At 40.3% G+C, this 20,469-nt stretch overlaps 3 protein-coding genes across 7 annotated transcripts in view; 1 reads left to right on the plus strand and 2 right to left on the minus strand.

Moving 5' to 3' along the window:
* On the minus strand, nt 1-7,366 carry LOC144026506 (winged helix repair factor 1-like). The gene is made up of 7 exons (XM_077533147.1): nt 7,210-7,366; nt 6,821-6,916; nt 6,603-6,745; nt 5,115-5,350; nt 3,419-3,516; nt 1,665-1,812; nt 1-190 (listed from the first exon to the last, which is right to left on the minus strand). Exons 2-7 carry the CDS (start codon nt 6,912-6,914, stop codon nt 145-147), a joined length of 765 nt encoding a protein of 254 aa, XP_077389273.1. The 5' UTR covers nt 6,915-6,916; nt 7,210-7,366; the 3' UTR covers nt 1-144.
* Nucleotides 7,267-13,517, plus strand: dxo (decapping exoribonuclease). 4 transcript variants are annotated; one of them, XM_077533098.1, is made up of 8 exons: nt 7,267-7,776; nt 8,332-8,795; nt 9,230-9,456; nt 10,573-10,792; nt 10,871-11,006; nt 11,080-11,174; nt 11,470-11,556; nt 11,763-11,937. In XM_077533098.1, exons 2-8 carry the CDS (start codon nt 8,338-8,340, stop codon nt 11,878-11,880), a joined length of 1,341 nt encoding a protein of 446 aa, XP_077389224.1. In that variant the 5' UTR covers nt 7,267-7,776; nt 8,332-8,337; the 3' UTR covers nt 11,881-11,937. The 4 variants fall into 4 exon arrangements, 3 of the variants coding, with proteins under 3 accessions (XP_077389224.1, XP_077389242.1, XP_077389232.1); XM_077533116.1 differs by lacking the exon at nt 11,763-11,937 and adding an exon at nt 11,961-13,517 and having other exon boundaries at nt 7,269-7,776; XR_013285139.1 differs by lacking the exon at nt 11,763-11,937 and having other exon boundaries at nt 9,230-9,464.
* slc25a17l (solute carrier family 25 member 17-like) overlaps nt 7,742-20,469 on the minus strand; it is a 17,525-nt gene continuing 4,797 nt past the window's right edge. Inside the window, exons 9-13 of one of the 2 annotated variants that reach the window (XM_077533133.1) lie at nt 18,832-18,914; nt 17,856-17,999; nt 11,062-11,201; nt 10,848-10,981; nt 7,742-10,759 (exon numbers count right to left, since the gene is read on the minus strand). In XM_077533133.1, the coding sequence (XP_077389259.1) occupies nt 11,144-11,201; nt 17,856-17,999; nt 18,832-18,914 (285 nt within the window). In that variant the 3' untranslated portion in view covers nt 7,742-10,759; nt 10,848-10,981; nt 11,062-11,143. Of the gene's footprint in view, nt 10,760-10,847; nt 10,982-11,061; nt 11,202-15,109; nt 18,000-18,831; nt 18,915-20,469 lie in introns of those variants that run through there. The other variant, XM_077533134.1, reaches the window with a different exon arrangement.

Here is a 20,469-nt window from a genome sequence, read left to right on the forward strand (position 1 = left end):
TAATGCAGATGACTTTTATTACATAAAGCAAAAACCTGACAAGGTGTACAACATCAAGTAAATTTCATAAACCCACAGGATTTTATAAGGCCGTCTTTTGTGGACATGTTACAAAATGATACAGAGCATCTTATTTCTCGTGAATCAGGAGTCAACAAATCGTAGCAAAGTCCCTGAAGTTGTCGGTATGCTGGGGAGATTAAAAAAAATAAACAATATGGTAAAAGCGGAACCAACTAGTCTGTTCTCAATTTCACTTTCATTTAAATACAATTTTGCCCCTAATAAATCATTTAAAGTATGCATAATTTATTTGTTCTGGCACCTAAAATTTAAAAATCTTTGCCTGTCCTGTTCATTAAGTATGTAATAACATTATTAGCAGGCAAAAAGAGTAGTTAACCACTAATCTAAAATAATGAAAAACAGTAGTGGTGCTTCAATGGATAAGCTACGAATTGTAATCGGACGATTTCTGTGGAAAATGTGATTGGCATAAATTATGTCCATTAAGCCGATCACAAAAACTGATCAGCCGCAGCTCGTACGTTGCAGCCTGCAACCAACTAGAGACCAACCAGCCTGTTGTGTAATTTAGCGTCCCCTCCCTCTTTCCTGAACACTGCGTGTGCGTCAAACCAAACAAACATGCTGCTTGTGTGGAACTTTTATGTGATTCGATTTTGTGCAGCTAATCCATGTGATCGTATCAGAATCTGTATAGGGCAGGGGTCTCCAAGTTTGGTCCTCGAGAGCCCCTATCCAGCCTGTTTTCCATGTCTCCGTCTTTCAGCACAGCTGAATCTAATGATTAGCTAATCAGCAAGCTTTGCAGAAGCCTGATAACAATCCCGATCATGAATCAAGTGTTAGTGGAGTGAAACATGTAAAACAGGCTGGATAGGGGCTCTCGAGGACCAAACTTGGAGACCCCTGGTATACGGTCTGTCTCACTCATGGATGATCGGTATTGGACTCAGCAGCATAAAACTCTGAACGGAACACTCCTCAAACAAAAAACAATACAAACAAAAAAATTCTTTTTCCAGATAGCTGACAGGTGGAAAATGATTATTTTAATGTAATATATGCAAAATACTGTAAATAATTTTGATTTGATTCAACGTGATGCCGTAATTCAAAATGAGAGTGAGCATTATTTCAAATGTCCTTGATAAATAAGGACTACTAAATTATGCTGCATACTATTATTACTTAAAGGGGAAGTCAACCCCCAATTTTCCTCAACAACAATATGTTGTATTGCCACCACTGGCTTAAACAGGGCATTCTGATTAATATTTAGTGGAATACAGCAAAACCCACCTGTTTTATCCATTTCAGTGGGCGGCCATTTTGCCAATTGCTGATCAACTGAAAATGACATCACATCACTGTTGCTCATGGCTCAGGTAACGACCAAATCACAGCTCAATTTCAGGAAACAGGTGAGCCATGATTGATTGTTACCTGAGCCACGAGCAACGGTGATGTAATTCCAGTCAACAAGTTACAAATGGCTGTCCCCTGAGATAGCGGAAAACGGGTGGCTATTGCCACTTCATTCATATTCCACAAATGTAATATTACTATACCATGTTTAGACTAGTTGGAGCTGCATAGAACATATGATGGCAAGGATGCGATGGAGGATTTCCGTTTACCTTTCCACCAGCTCGGCGCCGACAAGATCGTGGATGTGGTACTTGATGTGGAATTTCACTTGTGAGGTTGTCCGCCGCCCCTCAATCTCGGTCTGTAACGCTTCCCCGTACCTGGACTTCTTCACCATGCCCAGCACGCCTTTACGACCTAGCAGGCGGGCAAAGGATGGCAGGATGCGATTGAAGACACCAATACACTAAACATTTTCACCATTCTGTACTTCCGGTTACAAATTAAACCAACCTAAATTATTTCGTTTTTTCCCCACCTCAAGTTACTTGTATAACTCATTTGAGAGGAAATACAGTTCTTATTTTACAGAGGGAAAGTAGAGATAGATACTGTGGTTGCAAAAGTATGCACACCCTCTTATGGCTTCGCTCTGAATTAACCAATCACTTTCTTATAAACCTTCAATATATAGATTTTTTCCAATCAACAAACAACTATGTCACATCTGTGGGTATATTTACCTTCAACACTGGAGAGCAGTTGTAACAACCTCGGACAATCAAGTGGTAATTATTCGTCGTCCATTCTGTTACAAAGCTGTTGAAATTTTCAACATCCTCATTGTCTACAAATACATTTCTGAACAATATGTTACTGTCAACTGGTTACACTGATTTGAATTCCTCCCGTGCAGTTGTCAATCAGTCATTTATTTCATAACTTCCGAATCGGCGTCAGCCACAAATGCTCAAATAAAATTCCAATACATGCTACGAGGCCACGTCACCCTCGCGTGTATATTCTGATGCATTTCATCGGCTAAGAGACCACGAATTGGTCAAAACAAAAATGGTGTTCCGCTCTCCCAGCTTTAAAGCGAATAGCGTGGTCATGCGCTCCCGGCCTTAATGAGTTAAACAAGTCTTCACACACCTGCCGTCGTTAGTGCCTCTGATTACCGGTAATTAACCCCAAATAGTATCATGACAAGGGTCATGCAAGGGTAATGTTAAGTACGGTCATGACTAGGGTCATGCTTACTGTCATGACTAGAGTCACGCAAGGGTTATGCTTACTGTTATGACAAGGGTCATGCAAGGGTAATGTTTGGTACTGTCATGACTAGGGTCATGCAAGGGTTATGTTTGGGTCACGACCGTGAGGTCAAGTGTCTGTTTTGAACTGATGTAACCAGCATCTAGTTTCAACTGGTAAGACGCTATGTGATGTCAGGAATCTTTAATCTCTTTATCTAGTCAACAGACAATCAGGTAATTCCATGTCAATCCTGTTACCCACATGTCCAGCCACAACCAATCAGATCGATTCGCTGTCTATATAAGCCTGTCTGAAAAGTGTGTGTTTTTGTCGGATTATTACCTCTGTTCCTCTGTGCAGCTGCACAGCCCAAGGGGGCTTGGCGTCTCGTGATTTTTGATGCATTCTCATTGTTTCTCGTCTAGTCAAGTTTGTTCTACGCCTCTTGATGTTATGCGAATAAAGAGTTAAAATCTTATTTGTGTCTGCTTTTTGGGGATCCAAACTCAGAACAAAACAAATAGGATACATGGTTACGATAATGGATGAAGTTCCGTTGTTCTAGTATGCTTTTCTTGATGTATGCAGACTTTTTATATCCACACGACCTCCATATATATATATCCATATATCAACCGTCCCACAGTTGAATAATTTATTTATTTTCTTATTGTTAGGGGGATATCTGGCAGCGTAACCCTGAACACAATAAGTTTTTTTATCATTGTTGCAGTTCAGGTTAGCACCACCTCTCAAAACACACCTTGTATGAAGTACTTGGTGAATCTGCCAGAGTTGGGAATGGAGAGCCACCAGCTGCCGGCGTCCCTCACAGTCAAGACCCCGGCCTTCACAAGCTGCCTGGAAGGCAATTTAAAAAAACAAATAAATAAAACATGCTAGACCTCATTTGTTTGTGGATTTTTTTTTTGTCTCTCTAAAGTCTATTTATAATGTTAGTAACACATTTATTTCAAAAGCAAATGAACAGAAAGAAAAAAAAGGACACAAGTAATATATATTTTCAAATATTAAAGATAATTTTCTGTCACCCTGCATATAAAACACATTTAAATTCATAATACAGTGCATTGGTTTTTGGAAGTCAAGTCAAAAACTGTTTTTACAGTAGTATGTGCCCCCACTCGTCTAAACACAGTATTCTGGTAATCGATTACTGCAGTAAAATTCATCTGTTTGTATTCGTCTCAGGGAGTGACCATTTTACCACATGGACTGAAAATGACATCACACAGTGCCTAGTTTGCAAACGTCACATGACCAAACCCAGAAAAAAAAGGTGAGCCGTGAGGTTGTTACCCGAGCCTTTAGGTCAGGGGTAGGGAACCCTGGTCCTCTTCCATGTCTCCCTCCACCTACACAGCTGATTTGATGAACAGGATCGTTATCAGGCTTCTACAGAGCTTGCTGTTGACCTGATAATAGGAGTCAAACTGTGCTGGAGGAGGGAGACATAGAAAACAGGCGGGACAGAGGGTCTCGAAGACCATGGTTCCATACCCCTGCTTTAGGTAATGTCAATTTCAGTGGACAGCATGTATCAAAATGGCAACACCCCTCAGATGAATAAAAACATTGGGTTTTTTTGTTAGTTTTTTATTTTTTGCTTAATTTACTAGTGGGTGCACATTGAACACATTGTAAAGAATTTTTTTTTAACATGACTTCCCCTTTAAATAGTGGTAGATTCTCAAAGACAGTCAAGTATTTATTATAACCAAATGTATAAATATTTCTTCTTTGTACATTTAACAAAAACAAATATAGAAATGGAATACAGTATAAAAAAAATTACAGTTGATTTAATAATTTTATATTTGTATTTATAAAAAAAAAAAATGCGTCAGTGATAAAAGTGCCTAAGTATAATTTATTTACAATTTAAGTAGCTCTAACTGTAAAACTGTACAAGAAAACAAAAATAGAATCCATTAAAAAATATGTATATAAATTATTTGGATTATTTTTAAATTTATATTTATAAAATAAAATCAAAGTATTTAAGTCAGAAAAGTCATCATTGATTGTTAAGGTGTTTGTTCCTTTTGATCTATCGTGGACTTTTTATGAATGCGCATTCCCAGTCTGAGGTATTGAATCAAGTTTAACTGTCCATCCATCCATATTCCAAACCCCTTATTCCTCACAAAGGTATGCTAGAGCCTGTCCCAGCTAATTTGTATTTAAATACTTTATACTTTATAATAAAACAACACCATCCTTTTTCTACGCCACTTTTCCTGGAGCCTAACCCAGCTACTACACTCTGTTCTGGTTATCATCGCAAAGGCAATTGTGAACAGCGTATTAATGCAAACTGAACCCACGACGCAAAATGCAGCTAAGTGAATCACTACACTACCACAGGCCTTATTTAGTTTTCCATTCAATTATTGAAGTGCTTTACAGGGTAGAGAAAAGTTTTTCCCTTTACATACGTGATTTCACCATCCGTGAAGAGGAACTCCCTGATCATCTGGTCTTTGTTGAAACTCAGATCCGTGCAAGGCGACAACACTTTGTCCAAGAACTTGTCCACGGTCCCTCGGGTCTCTCTGCCCTCCTCTCCGGCCAACACTTTGGCCTTGTAGTCTGAAGTGAAAACCAGTCCGAATGCCTCCGCGTCGAAGCCGAGCTGGAACATGAGCAGCTGCCCGTCCTCGCGCAGCTTATTCTGGAGGTGTTTTTATTTTGTGATTTCACAGTCAAACTCCAACAGGTGAAGATTGAAAGCAGGTGAACATTTTTCTTATCAGGGGCCACAGCGGGTCGATCAAATGCTCTCACGGCTCATAGGCCAAAGATTACCTAACCAAACCCTGATTTAAGGGGGTTAGATAAATTATTTAATACAAACGAACCGCCTTCACATGAGGCTTATCAATAGTATTAGCTTAGATACTGTCTAAACCAAATGCTATCACAAACACTCTTGACATTACATGGGTAAACAAAACGTATACGCACTAGCACTTTCGCCACATTTTTCAAAATCCAATCGACCTTAAGCCATTTATTTACAGTATATGGTTCATGTGTAATTTATCATGTTTATTCACAGTAATTGACAAGGTGATGGGTGAAGTGCTGCCTGATGAATATCAAATTTGTGGGGGCTTGTGTGAACTTCTTTGTTCACAATCACTATTTAGAGCAGAAGTGTAAAACTCAAGGCCTGGGGGCCATATCCGGCCTGCCGCATCATTTTATGTGAGCTGCCAAAGCAAATTATATGCATAGACTTTGTATTTTTTGCTGAAATATCAAAATTGCAAATTGTCTTCGCCTTGAAAAACATTGTGATATTGGAGGAATTTTTGGCTACCAATCCCCCGATTAAAATAAATGTAATAATATTTGAACAAACAGCTTTTACTGGCCTCTGGTTTCATAACTAGCTATTCATCATTTTGTTGTGTAATATGATGAGGTGATCATACATTTATTTTGGTTCACAATCATAACGGCCCTCCGAAGGAAACCCAAACTACAATGTGACCTGCGACAAAAGCGAGTTAGAAGGGCCTATTTTCATCCGGAAAAAAAAGTTATGGTGTGTAAAGTGTAACAACTGTTTCAACATATTCAGACAAAAGAATGTCACAGACTTGTTATTACGACAACTGGCTTTTAAATTGAGGGAAAAAATTACAACATGAACATTTTGCTGTGACCGGCAACTTTCCCCGCAGTGCTATTTTGCTGTGAATCGTGTGAGAACTACAAGTACGAATACTGCTAAAGTAAATGTGTACTAGCTCGTGGCATAATGGTTAAGGAGCTCACCCTGAAAATGTGACGTCATGGGTTTGAATCTTGCTCTATATTGTACAAAACTAGTTTCTTGACAACATATATGCTATATGTTCTGAGGGTTGTGGTGAGGGTTATTCACTCACTCACAAAAAAAATAATACTCAACTTACCACTTCTTTGTCCACCAGAGTTTTGTCATGGTGAATGCTGTACAATTGGTGCTTCAGTACAATTTGAGGCAAGGTGTCATTGAAAAGCTTTCTGGGGAACAGCGTCATGAGGTACTCCAGGCTAGCTCGGACATCAGTCGGACCTTTTGGAATGCAAGGCATTTAAGTTGGCCCGAATGTTGCCACGTCCACTTGACAAAACAGCTGTAGGCACCCACCTTGTTCGTCACTCTTGATACCAAACTTCTCGGCGGCAGTTCGGCTCTTTTTCACCTTGAAAATGTCTGAAATCAGAGCTCGTTTCCTGTTCATACCTGTAAAAGTTGGGGGGGGGGGGAAGCTCACTTTTTTTGTTTCTTTTTTGGTAACTCATGAATTTCGTTGTGCCTGATACGATAAAGACATTCTTGTAGCGGTGTTACAGCCTAGTTACCGGAATCTATCCCGACTGGGAGCACGAAAAGTGTGATGAACACTTTTTCATACAAGACTTATATTTTATGTAAACTTGAATACCCGTTCAGTACATGCAGTGAGTGGTTATATTTAAATTATTGTGTGTATCCCAAGCTTTAAGAAAAATAATTGGATGCCATTTTGTGCTTACCTGGAAGATTGTTGGCAAAACTAAACAAACATACATAATTTCGAGCTTAGCTTGAATGTTATTGTGCTATGGGCCCATAGTCTTCTTCTGTTAAGAGTTAGTCACCACAGTTGGCAATTCTGCCCTCTGCCGTGACGGACGTCATTACATGCCCGGTTGTATTCGTATATTTTCTTCTTCGTCGTCCACAATTTCTATGGAAATATTGCCCACTGTGGTTAAACGTGGTTTCTGCATGCCAGTATCTGTTGTGTTTATTTTGGCAGATTTTTTTACGAAAATAACAAGTAGAATAGACCGGTATCATGCCGTCTAGGTTCCGAAACAAACGATCGTGGGAAATAATTACAGAATAGGCTGCTGTTTAGAACTAAAACAAAGCAGGACCAGCGCTGTTTTGGGAGATAGCTAACAATGCTAGTTAGCTTGCTAGCTTCCATTACGCCCTCTTTTCATTTCCCCACGTTTACCTTGCTGATGATCCGTTATTAAATCAGAAAAATGTCGCCAATTGAGGATTTTTTGAGTCGTGCTTAATTATTACTGGCTGTGCTACCTCTTACCGAGGTAAGTCAAGTGACGTCAAAACAAAACAAAAATATTGCTATGTGTTGGTTCTCCACTGTTAAGAATAATGTTATTGTAGTTTCCTGTCATTGTTGATGAGTACAAATGCACACAGGTCCATGTGCAAATTTGCAATATTGTTGCATGCACATACTCCATAATAGAGTATGCTCAGCTTCCTTGACTCAATTTAAGACATCCAATCCCAATCTGAATCCCTTAGGGTTTGATATGACATTAGTCCACCCTTTGCAGAAATAACAAATGCAACTTTTTATTCTTCCCGGGAGGCGTTCCACGAGGTTTGGGGAGTGTTTGGGGAGATTTTTGACAATTCTTCCAGCAACAGGTCACACTGACGTGAGAGGATAAGGCCTGTCTGTCTCTTTCTGCTGTAATTCATCCCAACGGTGTAGTTTGGACAAGCTGGAGTGGACTGCAATTTCTTACCTGCTTGCAACCTACAAACTTAGAGTCACTGCATTAGAGTATTTCATATACTGTCACTTCCTCATAGCAGCATCAGCATTATTGTGAGTTCTCTCTCCCCAACAGACAACCATGAACCAGCACCGCTCCCACAATTCCAGCTTCCAGCACCAGCGGCAAACATGCAAGAGATGGAGAGATGATAATGAACAAAATGACAGAGGACATAAATTTTCCAAACCAAACCACCAGCAGCACTACTCGGGGCCATCAGCTCGGCAAACATCACCAAGCACTCAAACTTTGAGCACCAGCAGGGAGCTTTACGAAAGAGACTTCCCCCTGTATAAGCAGCCTGTTGAAGTGGGTTCCTTTTCCCTGGACTCCGAGCGCAGATTCTTCAATGACAGCAGGCAAATGCGGTACTATTCGGAACCTGAGAAAAGTCCACATTTTGACCTGAGGGATGGATATAGGGATCGTTATATAAAGAGGGACGAAAGTGTGAAGGAAAAGCTGGACCACATCCTCCGATGGATCTTGGCCAACAAACTGAAGCTCACGCGGAAGGCGGATGCGTCGTCTTCATCGTAAGTAGAGGTGGGAATTGCAAACTTTTTCGCCATATGATGTCACGATACAGTGGTGCCTTGATTTTAATTCATTCCACAACCGCAATCACAACTCAAGACTTATTTAAATGGACATTTCAAAAATAGCACTCTACACTGTGACTGTATGTTGTATAACATACAGTAGTAATTACAGTAAAAAAAGAACACAATGGTCATTCAACCGATGCAGTGACAAAAACTGATTTAATTCTGTTGAATTATGCCATCAATGTATGTTTTTTTGTAAAGTACATTATGGAATTATAGTTTGGTAAATAAAACAAAACTGAATTATTATTCTCTGTTTTGATATTTGACAGTGTTGTGATACAGTATTGGACATTCCACAATTTGGACGGGACTACAATCACATCACCAACCTTTTTTTTTTTTTTTCTTCTCCCCGTTAGAGGTTTCGATGTCGATGTTGTGACGTGGCGAGGCCATTTGACCAAACTTCTGACCACACCGTATGAGACACGGGAGGGCTGGTTGCTGGCCGTCACCCGGTTCAAGGGGACCCTTTACATCAGCGAGGTGGAAACGGACGCCGCTCGCCGGGATCGAGAGAATCGCACTGGCAGGCACCAAGAGATGATGTACTGGGGGTACAAGTTTGAGCAGTATATATGCGCAGGTAGGGAGGTACGTTTTATGATCAGATGCTGAACTGTATATTTCTTCGTGTAGTGGCCTGAGGTGTTTTTACTAAAGCATTTTTGGACTTTAATACATATGGAAGCCCATTCCCGCCAGTAAAAAAAAAAAAAAAAAAGGTTTTCTTTTTTTAACACTGTCAGAATCCACCGGTGATTTTCTTTTTAACACCATCAGAATCTTAACCTGGCAAGATAGATATGCGCTTCACTCAAGTGGGAGTTCTCCACAATATTAATCTAGTACCGCTCCACAGTAATTTGGTTGGGAAAAGGCGGGACATTATGTACAAAAATTCGAGCTGATTGGATGATGTGTCAATTCTACACGTTTGGTTTAACCAATTATGGCCACGGGTGAAAATTTTGTCTTCGTTCTTGTTGAAGGGGGTAAAAGCACGAACATCTTACCAGCTTGAAATGCACGAAGCGCCCCTCGCTGTTCAACGTTCAACAAGGAAAGGGTGAGTCATTCTGCGAGAACAGAATTAATTGCAGCGTCCATTCGATCATGTTAGGTTTGTTTGTTAGCTCCGGCTTCCTGGTTTCGTCACAGTTGCATATCCCGCCCCCAAACACAATGTTGCTCTCTAGTGGTTCGGAACGGAGGTTATCAGCGGGAGCGGTGTAAGATGTTTTTTTTTAAGTCGAAGACCAGGCCTCCATGCGGCAAGCACAAACACTCCGGCCTCTGACAGTGGGGGAGGGAGCTTTTTTTTTTTTTTTTTTAACTGGCAGGAATGGGCTTCCATAAGAACTGCATCCTTATGAGCCACCTGTGATGAAAACCATTCTCCTGTCAAGGTTGCCTGCTATCAGTTAGGTCTGCTCAACCACAACCTCCATAACTACCCTCCTTAAAATTCTAATCTCCCATTTGTTTGTTAGCATGGGCGAGTTGCGATAAATTTACTTTCATAGGAAGGGAGGGTTATGCATACTGGTAGGGCTGCAGACTTCCAAGGCCAAACATAAAAAAATACATTAACATTTGTGAAACACTGAAGATATAAACAAGGAATTGAATGCAAAAGGTTAACTCGTTAGATTTTTGGATTCCCCCCTGTGGTCAAATGTACAATGTGTCTCCCTAAAAGACAAAATTGACAGCTCCCCTGATTCGAGTGGCGTGGTCAACACCAACGAGGCCTTCTGCACCGTGGTCCAAACTCGTCTCTCGGATCACAGGCTGCTCTTCTCCGGCGAGGTGGACTGCCGGGATAAAGATCCGGACGCTCCGGCTCCTCCCGCCTGCTATGTGGAGCTCAAGACGTCCGCAGAGATCTGTACCCCCAAACAACGAAGCAACTTTCATAGGTCATCAATTGGAAGAGTGACAAATATGTAAATATAACACTGGCTTTGATTTAACCTTTTGTGTTGTTTGCTCATCAGGTTTAAGCTGCTCAAGTGGTGGGCACAGTCCTTCCTCCCCGGAGTCCCTCGCATCGTGGCGGGCTTCCGGGATGATGACGGCGTTGTCGTCTCCGTGGAGACCTTTCACATCTCCAAGATTTCACGGCTCATTAAGGTAACTATTGCAGAAGGATGTGTGTAACTTGAACCGGATGATTTCAACAACGCACCTGCGTCTTTTGGAGCAGGCCGAGGACAAGTGTTGGAGGCCAACAGTCTGCATGAACTTCTGCAGCGACTTCCTGTCTTTTGTCAAGCGTGTGGCGACCGAAGACAATCCTCAGTAAGTTCCCAGCATAGTTGTGGTGGCCTAAAAAGCTGTACATAATGACTATTCCAAATTTTGCCCTTTGTTTGGGTGCAAATAATTGCAAGTACATTCTGAAAATATTCACAAATAAAAAAAATTCACACTGCTCATTAATATGATTAATATAATCATCAATAAATGTGAATATTGTTTGTTTTACAGTTTCTCAGTTTGTACACTTGTGTACTGATCACAGTGCATATGTACCGCTTCATAAAACAAGACAAGGGTCGGCATGCGCTCCTAAACTGTATTCTTCTGTCTTCAGTGTGGTCTATCTGTTCTGCTGGAACCCTCGCTGTGACGTGACCTACACTGTCCACAGGGACTCACCTTGTTCTTTCCTGCCAGATTGGTACGTGAAGGAAATGAGCTAAAGTTTCTCACCTGAGAGGTTCCCAGATGCAATCAACAAAGACTCTCAATCTAGTTTTGCTGTTTTGCTTTTAATGGTGATTTAACAAGGACACACACTTTCACACAAAGATCCCGCAAAATTGCAGTATCGGCAACGTAACAGAAGAGCTGACTCGTACCTTTTGACTTTTCTCCACAACTTAGTGATGCAGCAGAGCAAAATCAAATAAAGGCATCTGCTGTGGCGTGGCAACAGAGCATGTGGGAGAAATGGTCAAATGTCACACTCATTTTGAAGACTTCATCAGGCTGTGCACTGTAAAAATTGGCTATTTTGTCCTGATATTTTTAAGAAAAATAAAAAACACGATTGTATGTATGTTTTTGTTTTGTTTTGTCTAGTGTCATCTAAGGAGCTGACAAGGCAAGTAAGTACACCAGCTTAATGTTTGAAGAAAGCTCAGTCATGTAGCTAGGTGTGTTGAATGTTTGAAAAGTTAAAAATACATTATTAGAATGTCTGAACATTTACATTGTCTGGAAATTGTGTGATTTGGGCCCTTTTTGTAGTTGATAAACTGAATAAACCATGAATCTTAAAGTTAACTTTTTTTTCAGCCAGATACCAGTCTGAGTATTAGTGTGCACGTGTGTTGTACATACTACATTATGAGGACCAAAATACGTCTTTATCCAACAGAATGAGGACATTTTTGTGAAGTGAGGACATTTTGGCCGGTCCTCACTTCGCAAGACCTCCTTTTGAAGGTCAAGACTTGGTTTTAGAGTTTAGGTTTGAATGGGGTATATGCCACGGAAGAGGCGGGACTGTTTTTGCACATCAGCTTTGGTTCCGGTTCGGTTTGCGATGTGTGGGGTGCGTCAAAATACTTGTGCTTCCGTCTTCGCGTTCGCAACCCGGACCGGAACCAAACTCGTGCAAAATCACGGAAGTCGGAATTCCTGTCTCTTCCGTGGCATATACCCCATTGGGTTATGGTTGGGGTTAGGATTAGGCAATCAGTGTTGATGGTTAAGGTTAGGGTAAGGGCCTAGGGTTAGGTGTTTGTATTATGTCAATGTATGTCCTCACAATGATATAGTGTGCAGTGTAGTGTAGTGTGCGTGTGAGCAGTGGCGTTCCTAAGCAACTTGGCACCCAAGCAGGATTTCTGGTAGTGCGCCCCCAGAGGGTGCACAACTTATTAGACCAACCACAAACCCGACCAACCCCACGCAACTTATTAGACAAACCACAAAATATTCATCATAAACTCACACAGGGCACACGGTATCTTCACGTCTCTGGAATTTCAACCTAAATCTAATGTTGTTCAGGTTGAACAGTGGCATTGTGACAACTGCAAAAGTGCTCAAATATTTTCTGTCACTTAAAAGCGGCAGTTCATTCTGAAATCTAAAAGACAATCTGGGAAAAAAAATGTCTCGTTCATTTTGCATTTATTCAACTCAAAAGTTCCTTTGCAAGTTGCAACAAAAGCACTCATCACTTCTGTAAACAACTATGTCCGAATGAATGACTCTGTGACCCAGCCCCTTCTATCTGGGATTGGCTAGCAGTTGCCTTCATATGCTTTTTGGATTTAGGGCTGTACGATATGGACAAAATTTATTTTCATTTTTGCCGGACATATCTATTCTTTGGTCTTTGACTCAGCATAAAACTTAGCATCATTTCAGTGTTTTATGGTGCCTGCCTTCTGTATTTTGTGTTATTTTATTTATACTTATATTTACTTATTCACTTCCCTACATCTTGTAATTTTTTTAATATTATTATTTTTTGCTTGTATACTTACCTACTTATATTTACAATTAATTTTATTTTGTTATTTTCTTTCACTTGTGTCTACTCCAAGACTGATTTCTATTCCATGCACAGCACTTTGTATGCAGCAATGGATGTTTTAAAGTGCTTTATAAATAAGGTTGAGTTGAGATATGTCGATAATATACAGAAACGACACATAGGTTCAGTGAAAAATATCAATCCATAAGGATGTGTAAAGTACTGTTTATTATTATTATTGTGGGAATGCTGAAAGCTATGAAAGCTGAAAGCAAACCTATTGTTCAGTAATTATTACCAATATCGTCACCGCTAATTTCTTTTAAATATTGTGATGTAATTTTTAGGTCATATCACCCACCCCTACAGGACATTAAAGCTGCCCTATGTAGCAAACAAAATGCCCCCAAAAAATAATCTTTTCAATGGGGAACCACGATAGACGTCACCACACTTAATGAGTCAAGCGAGGAGGGTCAAACTTGGCGGGCTAGTCATGCTAGACGAATGTAAACAATCTACTAGCGAGATATCTAGGCTTAGGGCCTCGCGGTCTAAAAATAGCATTTGTGCGCTTCCCCGTTTGCCTTTTTATTTGATATCTTCTAATGAGTATATTATCACCTTAGCTGTTCACAAATGGGTACGACTGCAATCACTGGCCAATAGTTTTCAGAACTAATTCAGGTTCCAATTTCCTGCCTTCTGTCTGCAGATGTGATGTCTTGTGCGAATTGTGTAGTGTGTAGTTTCATTTTTCGGCCACACGTGCCTGTAGTGATTCGAAAATCAATTTTTCGGCATCGGGCATCTTTAAGCGTCCCATTCTCAGGTTACTATTCCTCTGTATGTTAGCAATTATCATGAGAAATAGTACATAAATACAGGGCAAGATGTAAAGTCTTCATTGATTTTTAAATGTTCCAATCCTCACGTTCTACATTTCCTAAATTTTACCTAATTCTATAGCATTTCAGTTTAGGGTGAGCTCTTCAGCATTCACACACAATTGCTGCAGAAATAGCATTCTCCAGCTTTCTAAGTTGGTTTTTTTTTTCTTCATGATAAATTTGTTCTTCCAGAGTGGTTTATCTGTTCTCCCGGAAAGCATTCAGGGACGAGGTGACCTTCACTGTACACAAGAACTCCCCTTATTCTTTCCTGCCTGACTGGTACGTGAAGGAAATGAGATAGAGACACACCACCTTTATCTCATATTCATTTACATTATGTAAGCAACATAACTGAATAGAATCTTCACGAACTCCGCAATGCTGTGTGGCTTCCATTTTGTTTTTGCATGTGTAAAGCACATTGAGTTGCCTTGTGTATGAAATCTGCTATAGAAATAAAACTACTTTACAAGTTGTTCTCATTTCCAAGCAAATTTTCCTAGATGAAATCATGTTAGTGAATTCATTCCAGGATATAACTGCCGCAATCATGAAACCAATTGTTAACAGCACAATGTTTGTAACCGTTATTAATTAAATAGAAAGTGAGTTAAGCACTATATAACACAGCTAAAGTAAATTCAAACTCACCTGACAGACACATAATGGAGAGAGAACAGGATTGTTTGTTGATCAGTACAGTCACCTGGATGGATTATCTAATTAGTGTGCCTGTCAGCCATCACCATTAAGGCTATATATAGCAATATGTATGTATAATTAAAAAAACAAAAAAAAAATTTTTTTTCCTGCTTCCAAGCTAAGAAATAAACCTTCAAGTGCAACTCTGAATTTTAATTGTATTTCTTTTATTAACCCACTTATTACTATATAACAACAGTACAACTACAAACTGATTTAAGATAATTCATTTTTAGACAATTTACAATATACAAAAAAGAAGTGAAAATGGCTTCAAGAGTTGCAGTAGAAATTATTTTCATGTAAACATTGCACCCAAGTGATGCAAGCCAGTGTCATGTGTTAAGTTCTAATTGTGTCCGGTGCATTATCTGCACCACAGGCACTTGTTCACGCCAACAACAATGACGGTGTGCTGTTAAAGAGGTAAGTAACATCTTGTGAGAGTTGCACTGACATTAACAATTTGACAAACGCAGGACATTGGACTCTTTTTCCAGATAAAATTGCAAGAAGAAATACACACATTATTCATCCAGTTATGGAGTCAAATACAGTTGTAATCAAAATTCTTCAATTCTCTTTGCATATCGGCAAAATATACAATGTCTCAGCTGTTTGCAAATAAACAATAACATTTACAATTATGTTTGAAAGTTCACAAAAACCCTTGGGGTATGTAAACTTGGGAGCACAACTGTAAATGCACAAAAGGTAAACGTCGCTTATTGACAAAAAAATGCTATGAATTGTCACATGGACATCTCTACTCTTGTCAACTTCAACCTCTGAAAATAAAACAATTTGCACAGTATTTTGGATTTTTTAGACATTAAGCCTGTTGCTCACAATAGTGTGTGCATAAGTTTACATACTCTTTCAAGCACAACTAAGTGGTTCAATTAAACTAATATTACAAGGGTTTTGATCCAAATTCAACACTAAATGCTACTTTTAATGTCTACTGGAGTCTCCAAATTATTCAAACCCTTCAAGACAAGAATCTTCAGTACTTAGGAGAGCACCCTTTTGCTGATGCCATATTGATGCATAGCCAGACATCAGCTTCAGACAGTGTTTCTGAGGAATCTTAAGGCTTAGCCCATTCTTCATGGGCAACGGCCTCCAGTTCAGATATGTTGTTGGGTGTGCCTTTTGTCAAATCCAACCACAGATTTTTTTATGAGGATTGAGTCAGGCGACTGACAGCAACTCTCGAATCTTCCATTTCTTCTTCTGAAGTCATGCCTTGGTGGACTTTGCCGTATGCTTGGGAATGGGCTCGTTATCCTGTTGGAAGATCCAATGACGCCAAAGCTTCAGCTTCCTCACAGACGGCACACTAAAATTTCCTGATACTTGACTGAATTCATTGTGCCCTCCACACCCACACGCTGCAGCTTTCCGGTGCCAGAGCTAGCAAAGCAGCTTCAGAGCATCACTGAGCCAACAAGGCCATGTTTCACTGGAGGCAGGTTGTTCTTTTCAACATATGCTTCTTTCTTCTTCCGCCAGATACGTCGGCCCCGGAAGTTCTAGTTTTGCTTCGTCACTCCACAGAACAGAATTCCAAAACTTTTGTGGCTAATTTGTATGGCTTTGAGCATAATGTGGTGTACGTCTTGGAGTCCTGGCATGGAGCCCTTCACTGTTTAGTATGCGTCTTACTGTACAAACTGAAACCGCAATGCTTGCTGCCACCAAGTCTTGCTTATTCCTTTTTTGTGCAAGGCAATGATTTCTTCTCTGAACATTCTGGACAATTTTTTCGACTTTGCGCCCGCTTCTATTTTGATTTCTAACAAGCAATCAAGCATCACTCTCAACAAACCCCCCCGTCGTCAGTCCAGGTTTTATTATGTTCTGTCTTAACCCAGTGCAGGTATTTAGGGATTTAATTTTGAGCCTGCTGTAGTGATTAAAAGTAGCATTTGTGAATTTAGATTTTTTTTAAAAGCCATGGTAATATTACTTTTATTAAACTAATACAAGTTGTTCTTGTCTACTTTATTACAAACAGCTGAAAATGTGTACATTGTGACAATCTCTCATTCATCACTGCATTTGGCCTTAACTGATAGTAATCAACAAGCTACACCCACACACACACACAGTGTTTGTCTTTGTATCATCGTGGGGACACCTCATTGTCATAATTCATTTCCTAGCCCCATCCCCTAACCGCAACCATCAAAAATGATTGCCTACCCCCATTCGTTATCCTAAACTCAACCATAACCCAATTCAAACCTAAACTTTAAAACAAAGTCTTGACCCTCAAAAAGAGGTCTGAACTTGGGACCACCAAAATGTCCCCACAAATTCAAGTCAGTCCCCACAATGGTAGTTAAACCTGGAAAAACACGCGTGTATGGGTCCCACAATGTAGCAAAGACAACGGCGCGCGCGCACCCCCACACACGCACTACATGATGCTGCTGTCATTGTTGCATAATTCTGATAGTAATGAGGATTGTTGATTTAAAAAAAAAAAAAAAAGTTTGTGTAAATCAACATCTGTAATAGCACTTTACGTTTTTTTTCCTTTGGTCATTCATTTGTAGTCACACACAACTTTTCATAAAAAACATGTTTTCAACTTCCTAATGCTAATTGCCCAAATTCCAAAACTGGTTGAGGAATGGCTCGATAAAGGCCCTATTAGAGGTAATGTGCCGTTATTTCATCTCATTAGTTGGTTTAACATAGCAACCAAACTGAATTAAGAGGTCCACCTGCATGGAAATTAACTATTTTATCTACGTTACGTACTTCCTCCTCCTCCTGGTTATGGTGCGCATTTGAGGGGAGACCGGGAAGCTGCGCCATTCCCACATCTCAGTGCATCCACTGGCACGACTGGATTTGTACTGCAAGTGACTACCCACTCACTGCTTGAGCTTCCTGTGCAGGCCCATGAGCTTGAAGGTAGCGGCGGTGATCTTCTCGTACACGACGAACATAAGGGCAGCTGTCAGCACCGTCTGAAGCAGTTTGGCCTCCAGGCCTTTGTACAGCCCCAGAACACCGTGCTTTCTGTCACAAATAGAACACGTCTTTATTAATGAACGACCAGCCATCGTACAAGGTCTGGAAATCCAAATGGGATCTGGACTTTAGACTGATACCAGACCACTTTGTCCCTGTTGCACTTCAACACAGTTTCCCGTGAAAGGAATATGACTTTTTTCACTCATCAAAACTGTCCCAAAATGTCTTAATAAAATAAATATCTGTGGCAGACTTCATTCAAAATAACCCAATGATTAAATAATACAGCACATTTTTCAGCCTCTCTGTCCTAGCCTGCGCAAATGAGCCAAACCCACCACCCTCTGGAGTGTGCCAATGTTGAGGGGAGCTTTGCTTTACCATAACAACGCTTTAATCTTGAGAGAAACGTGGCTGCAAAATATGAACCAGTATAGCTTACTCAAAGTGCAGGGAATTATGAACATTTTCAAATATAATGGTTCATGTTAGTACCAAACGTTCAGGCTTTGTAAGAAAAACAGCTTATTAGAACATCTGAACTTTACTTGCAGGTTAATCAGAGGCACTTTAAATGGTCACAGGTGAACGTGATTGATTAATTATGAGCACAGCTCCATCCCCAGCTATATGAGGGTGTGCACACTTGTGCAACCACAATATCAGATGTTTATATTTACTTCCCTTCCAAAAGAATTTTTTTTTTTACAGCTATAGAGTGGGCAGCCACTCCAGACCCCCACCTATTTGTATACAGTACACGTAATTCAAATCTTTTGTCCGTAATACTGGATTTCCCTGTGAACAAAACAGGGAGGAAAATGGATGAAAGGACAAAGCAGTATGGTTGTTGGTGTGTCTTGAGAGAAGCACTTACTGAATTCTTTCCAACAGCAAGGAGAAAATGTTTGCCAGACTTCCCATCAGGCCGCCCTTTCCATCACCTTTGTACTGGCCAAACTGATAAGACATCACACATTAAATTCAGTAAAAAACAGACATCTGCATAATGTGGAGGTCCCACAAAATTGATGTAAAATTTACCATGGCCACAGAGATATGAAAATTCACAAAACACTGAACAACATTACTGTACATATGTACAGAAAAACAATTGGAAAAAATATGAAACACTTCATCTGTGCTTCATCAAGCTATCAAGTTTAAACGGGAAGTTAACGGTTTAAAGGGGAAGTCAACCTTACACATTTCTTGACAATATGTTATATACAGTGTTGAAACTAACTACCCTTACATTTGTTACATTACATAACGAAACTACTTTTTTGCCGTAACTTCTAACGTAACGGCCCTATAGTTATTGTACAAGTGTTACCCAAGTTATTTATGTTAGGTGAAGACGTTAAGTGTAAAATCTCCCCCTGCAGTGCCGTGGCACGCGAGTCTATATCTGTCAATTTAGACCTCTCTGCTGCTCTCTATGAGAGCGCCATCTGTGGTGTTCTCTGTTGATAGCTTTGTGCTCTCATCCTAGCTTTGGAGCCCACATGGCTCTTCTCACTCTAATGCCTTGGTCAGACTACAAGAAAACACCTCGATTTTAGCCTGACCGACGTGTCGCGAACAAACGGTGCATGTCGTAAACGATTTTGGGTTGTCTTGACGTAGAGTCACCCGTGTAGTGTAACATATTCAACGATTGGTCGCCTGTTGTCCGGGACGGTTCACGACCATCACGAGGAAAGTCTAGCATGTTAGAATTTTTGCTCGTCTTATCGCACAATGTGACATACCTACGTCATCGTCCATTTGGTTACGCAGCATTGACCAATAGCGAGAGGGAGCCAAACGTCAATCACACACTGACCAGCACTTTATAGCTCTTTTTATTTTATTTATGTATTGATTTATTTATCCATCCCCTGGATATCTCATGGGATGGGGCCAGACATAATTTCAGAGATTTGGGCATATGAGTAGGGATGGGCACATATTTAAGGATCGATCAAATTTTCATAGAAGTCGGGCCAGGCCTGCATGGCCGCCTTGTCACCTCGTCTCACTTGAATGTCCCCCCCCCCTCGGAGTGAGTGGCGTACTATCCAATGCACCGTACCAAAACAAGTCAAATATGAATAAATTAAGCAGTATAAAAAAAATTACTCAAACAATATAATATTTCAGTGTTTGATAAAATAATAAAACAAGATGTCATCCCGCAAATTAATTAACAAAATCGTCTATATTACCCCGGTGCATGTAGGTCTAAATAAATTAAAATACCGTGTTGGCTACTAAATATATTTTAGTATATTTTAAACAATATTGAGGAGCAGGGAGCGGAAACAATGCGCTCACATCACACTTGTCCCATGCGTGCTCCATTCACGCAAACACTTCCTGTCCATGCTTTTTTTTTTTTTTTTTTTGTCCCACCTCCCCGACAAACAGTGCCGACGCGTCTCTCTTGGCAAGACAACATGCAACAATCGGCTGGTGTCTTGTCGAGTTCAGACTTGTAGTGTGACTACACGCCCCTTCCACGACACGGAGC

Source organism: Festucalex cinctus, chromosome 1 (assembly GCF_051991245.1).
Source record: "Festucalex cinctus isolate MCC-2025b chromosome 1, RoL_Fcin_1.0, whole genome shotgun sequence".
NCBI classification, from domain to species: Eukaryota; Metazoa; Chordata; class Actinopteri; order Syngnathiformes; family Syngnathidae; genus Festucalex; species Festucalex cinctus.

Coding starts and splice junctions, on each gene's coding strand:
- LOC144026506 (XM_077533147.1), bottom strand. CDS start 6,914: ATGAACAGGAAACGAGCTCTGATTTCAGACATTTTCAAGGTGAAAAAG. Junction 5,351..6,602: donor CTCTGGTGGACAAAGAAGTG/GTAAGTTGAGTA, acceptor AAACACCTCCAG/AATAAGCTGCGCGAGGACGG. Junction 3,517..5,114: donor TTCACGGATGGTGAAATCAC/GTATGTAAAGGG, acceptor ATTGCCTTCCAG/GCAGCTTGTGAAGGCCGGGG.
- dxo (XM_077533098.1), top strand. CDS start 8,338: ATGAACCAGCACCGCTCCCACAATTCCAGCTTCCAGCACCAGCGGCAA. Junction 10,793..10,870: donor CAACGAAGCAACTTTCATAG/GTCATCAATTGG, acceptor TTTGCTCATCAG/GTTTAAGCTGCTCAAGTGGT. Junction 11,007..11,079: donor AGATTTCACGGCTCATTAAG/GTAACTATTGCA, acceptor CTTTTGGAGCAG/GCCGAGGACAAGTGTTGGAG.